Source organism: Sinocyclocheilus rhinocerous, unplaced genomic scaffold, assembly GCF_001515625.1.
Source record: "Sinocyclocheilus rhinocerous isolate Xijiao unplaced genomic scaffold, SAMN03320098_v1.1 scaffold623, whole genome shotgun sequence".
In the NCBI taxonomy this organism is placed as follows: domain Eukaryota; kingdom Metazoa; phylum Chordata; class Actinopteri; order Cypriniformes; family Cyprinidae; genus Sinocyclocheilus; species Sinocyclocheilus rhinocerous.
Genome location: NW_015644631.1, coordinates 650,598 through 655,482, shown reverse-complemented (window position 1 = coordinate 655,482; position 4,885 = coordinate 650,598). Strand labels below are relative to the sequence as shown.

The 4,885-nt window shown below is 34.6% G+C and overlaps 1 protein-coding gene across 2 annotated transcripts in view; it reads left to right on the top strand.

Annotated features, from left to right (window-relative positions):
- LOC107758601 (ubiquitin-like-conjugating enzyme ATG10) overlaps positions 1-2,616 on the top strand; it is a 23,525-nt gene extending 20,909 nt beyond the window's left edge. For both annotated transcript variants that reach the window (XM_016576369.1, XM_016576370.1), the window contains exons 6-7: positions 784-881; positions 2,296-2,616. In XM_016576369.1, coding sequence (XP_016431855.1) covers positions 784-881; positions 2,296-2,395 — 198 coding nt within the window. In that variant the 3' untranslated portion in view covers positions 2,396-2,616. The remainder of the gene's footprint in view (positions 1-783; positions 882-2,295) is intronic.
- The last annotated feature ends 2,269 nt before the right edge of the window (positions 2,617-4,885 follow it).

The following is a 4,885-nucleotide window of genomic DNA, read 5'->3' as shown; positions in this document are numbered from 1 at the left end:
GTGGTTGACTCTTAAATTTTATAAAGAATATCTCTTTGGATTTGAGACTTTAGTCTTTGCAACTTTACAGATCTTCTTTATGCACTAAGAGCTTGTAACACTCCAAAGAGAAAGGAAAAATTGAAATCGCATCATATGACCCCTTTAAACAAAATTTTTTTTGTGGATTTCTATTTAATTCAATATTTTTTCTTGATATTTATTTCAGATTAGATCAGGTTACAGAAGTTAAATTGATTGTAGATGTTGTTTCTTGTTGAATCAAGAGGAAAGCCGAGAAGTTTTATATTATGTCCGGCCACTGTTCAGATTGTTCCTCTGCCTTTGTTCCAAACCTCTTCCCAAGTATGACTTCTTCAAATGCTCCATAATAATCTCTCTGTGTGATGGTGTAGTCCAGGTCTCTCTGGTGTGGCATTATGGGATAGGACATTCCTCCATCTTTGCTGTGCATGAGTGCCCTCCAGTGTGTGAGACTCACTCGAGAGCGACTCAGCAGGGTGCCAATGAAGCCCATGTGTCGCACGGCAGATTTGCTTAAGTCTGCCTCGTAATTTTCTTTTTAATTTATCCAAAGCTTTGAGCGTAATTGAATTTGGGTAGTGAAAAGTATCGTGTGACTAGTTAACATTGAGTTAAGATGGAAAAACACACGTTGTGGCATCAGTTTAATGTCTGCGTTACCGAGTGTGACAGTGAGAACCTGTTCCTAATAAAAAATGAGGTCAGAATAGACATTAACAAAGAGCTGAACGATCTGTGTGTGTGTGTGTGTGTGTGTAGGAACATCCTTTACTGGGCCAACCGTTTTTCATGCTTCATCCATGTCGCACCGAGGAGTTTATGAAACCTGCTCTGGATTTGGCACAAGCTGAAAACAAGTGAGTTTCTCCCTGCTGCAGCTTTAGTCATCATGCATTATGTGAAATGAATATTCTGGGTTCAGTGCATGTTTACATTTACATTTATCTCACGCTATTTTCCAAAGCCACTTACAGTACATTGCATTCAAGGTACACAAGCTCACTTTGGAATCAAACCCATAACCTTGGTGTTGCTTGTGTCATGCTCTACTGTTTGAGCTCGGTCAACACATCTAACGCATGTTGTTGATTACCATGATAAATAAATATATATTTTGACTTATTCGTCAATAATGCACTTCCGATGGAAGTCTAGTAGGCAATCAAGCAGCACAGTGAATAAATGTTTAAAATATGCAAGTACCATGCAACTGCTTTGAAAATGTAAATATATGATTTAAACATTACTAGAATCACGTACTAACATTTTCTGTGCTAATATATATTCACTTGAAATATATTATTATATCTTGACCAACTAAAAAAGTAAACATGGTTAGTTTTGGTTGTAGTTGGTAGTAAATACATGGCATGACATAACTGTCTACAGTATAAAGCATATAATATATGAATTATATAAAATTTTTATAAATTGTTTTATAATTAAATGTAATATCAAATTAATAATAGGGGGCACATAGGGGGGTGTTTGTGAGCACTCTTTTTAACAAAAAATTACAATGATTTTGTGATGTATTTTGATTTATTTTTTTGTATTTTTGATTAAATTCTACAATTTTTATTTATTTATGTATTTTATTTATTTATTTATTTTATTTATTTATTTATTAACTTTTTTTCATAAGCCTCAGGAAACCAAGCTTATATCCAGGTATTTTATTCACCAAGAAACATCCACCCAAAAGATGATTATATATGATTTTTACAGCTCGGATAAATATTTTAACTACAATTTAAGTGTTTTAGTTAAAAAAAAAAAAAACCCTCCTCAATACTTGCTTGATAGATTCCATTTAAAATGAGGAATGAATCAACATTATTTTCTGTGGTAATCAACAGCATACTTTTAATACAAGCTTTATATATATATAAGTATATGAAATATTCCTTTTAACATTTTAAAACGGTATTATATCATCTCATAGTGTTATATCTGTCTTATTTAGCTATGAATGTCAAGTCACCTTTATTTATATAACACTCTGTACAATACAGATTGTGTCAAAGCAGCTTTACAGTATTAAACAGAAAAATGTGTGCTGATAATGCAAGAGGACAATAGAAAACAGTCAGTTTATCAATTAAAGTCAGTTCATTGTTGATTCAGTGATGTCATCATCCATTGTCTAATTATCAGATCTGGCATATCCATCTATCTATTTAGTTAGTTAGATATGACTAGATATAATAATTTCTTAATTTGCAGCATTGCAATATGGGTAGATGCTCTGATCATCTCATCTGTTCTCAGGAGGGTGAACTATATCGTGACTTGGCTCAGTGTAGTTGGACCCGTCATCAGACTGGACGTCCCTTTGAGCTACAGCACCGAGGTGACCGCTCCAGACTGAAGCGCCTCTGCTTTGACCTGCTCTGATCTTCCTGTCTGTCTCAGACTCCACGGACCCAGAGTACATACAGAGGACATGCTGAGGGTCTCAAAGTGGCCAACGAGGCTTCAGAAGTCTTGTTAGCAGTGCTTGATCATTCAAGACACCAAGTCTTTAAGTTCGTAAGTTCGCTCAAGAATGCTCTTAATGTTTTAATAAATTGTACTAAAATAATTCATACACTGCCATTCAAATGTTTGGGGTCAGTAAAATTTCCTATTCATCAAGGATACATTAAATTGATTCAAATTAACAGTAAAGACATTTATAATGTTACAAAAGTTTTCTATTCTAAATAAATGCTGTTCTTTTGAACTTTCTATTCACCAAGTAATCCTGACAGTTACAGTTTTCAGAAGAATATGACCGAAGAATAAAAACTGTTTTCAACATTGATAATAATGAGAAATATTTCTTGAGCAGCAAATCAGCATATTAGAATGATTTCTGAAGGGTCATGTGACACTGAAGACTGGAGTAATGATGCTGAAAATTCAGCTTTGCCACATTATTTTAAAATATATTCAAATAGAAAATAGTTATTTTAAATTGTTATAATATTTCACAATATTGCTGTTTTTACTGTATTTTTGATCAAATAAATGCAGCCTTTGTGAACATAAGAGACTTATTTTAAAACATTAAAAAATCTTACTGAAATATTACTTGTAGTGTATACAAAATTAAAGGTACTTTGCTCCATATGTGACTCAGGACCACAAAACCAGTCATAAGGGTCAATTTTTCGAAATTGAGATTTATACATCATATGAAAGCTGAATAAATAAGCTTTCCATTTATATATGGTTTGTTAGGATATGACAATATTTGGCCGAGATACAACTGTTTGAAAATCTGGAATCTGAGGGTGCAAAAAAATCTAAATATTGAAAAAATCGCCTTTAAAGTTGTCCAAATTAAGTTCTTAGCAATACATATTACTAATCAAAAATTAAGTTTTAATATATTTACAGTAGGAAATTTACAAAATATCTTCATTGAACATGATCTTCCCTTAATATCCTAATGATTTTTGGCATAAAAGAAAAATCAATAATTTTGACCCATACAATGTATTTTTGGCTCTTGCTACAAATATACCCCAGCGACTTAAGACTGCTTTTGTGCTCCAGGGTCACATATCATCTGACAGATATCACTGAAATGCTCTGAGAACGATCTGTTAGAATTCCCATTCAACCCAGTTGCATTTGTTCAGAGGATGCATGTACGCAACCTTAATGTTTAAATACAGGGATTTGTTCAGAAAATGTACAGTATGTGACACTGTCATCAAATTAAAAAGACAAACAATAGATTTCTCTGCTGCTATTTATTTTTTGCATTTTGAAGGGATTGTAAAAATCACGTAAGAGTAGCTGTGTGTGCAGGCATACGGAGGATTGCTATTCAAACATTAGTCTGGAAGTCTGTCTTCAGCTGCGTAGGTGTGTGTGTGACTCAATATATTTTCCCTCACTGGTCGGGTATTGTGAAGCATGTGGCTGCGTTTGGCCTATTTTTGACATTTCAGAGGCCTGAAATCGAAGTACAATATGATTTGTATAATCTTGTATCTAATAAGCAAAGTAAATAGTCTAATATATTTTTTGTTGTGTCTCCCTGTAGTCTGACATTTCACTTCATTACTCATCCAAGTAGCGTGCTGTGCCAGGACACGGTTTAAAAGTTGAATGGAATAAAATCCCTCTGAAATCCTGACTGTCTGATGTGAAGTCTGAATTGGAGGAGCTGAGTTTAGAGTTTGAGAGAAGATGGTGAAAGTCCTCAGTCAGCATGTCTAAATGGGGCGCGCGTCTCTCAGGGGACTGTATCAGTGTTGGTAAGGAGGTCAGCCTCCTACCCGGAGCATCTCGCTCTAATGGACAGACAGGAATGATGGAGGGGAGAGAGAGAAACACATAGATGGAGCACAGAAGGGAAATGTTACCTGCTTCTTAAACAGGGCCATTCTTAAAGGTTTAGGTCACCCAAAAATGAATTAAGGGCTGTCAAGCTCAATTATAGTCTTCAAATCTGTGTATTTGAAATTGATATGTTCAATAGTGTTTGGTTTCATCTGTGCAGCTACAAGTCATATGGACTACTTTTATCCCATCTAACAAAAATATGCTTTAAGAACGTTTTGGTAATGTTAGTTATTAAAGGGATAGTTCACCCAAAAAAGAAAATTCTGTCATTAATTACTCACCCTCATGTCGTTCCAAACCCGTAAGACCTTCGTTCATCTTCGGAACACAAATTAAGATATTTTTTGATGGAATGTGAGAGCTCTCAGAACCTGCATAGACGGCAACGGAACTGTAATGTTCCCAGGTCCAGAAACGTAGTTAGGACATCGGTAAAACAGTCCATGTGACATCAGGGGTTCAACCATAATATTACGAAGCTACGAGAATACTTTTTGTGCGCAAAGAAAACAAAAATAAC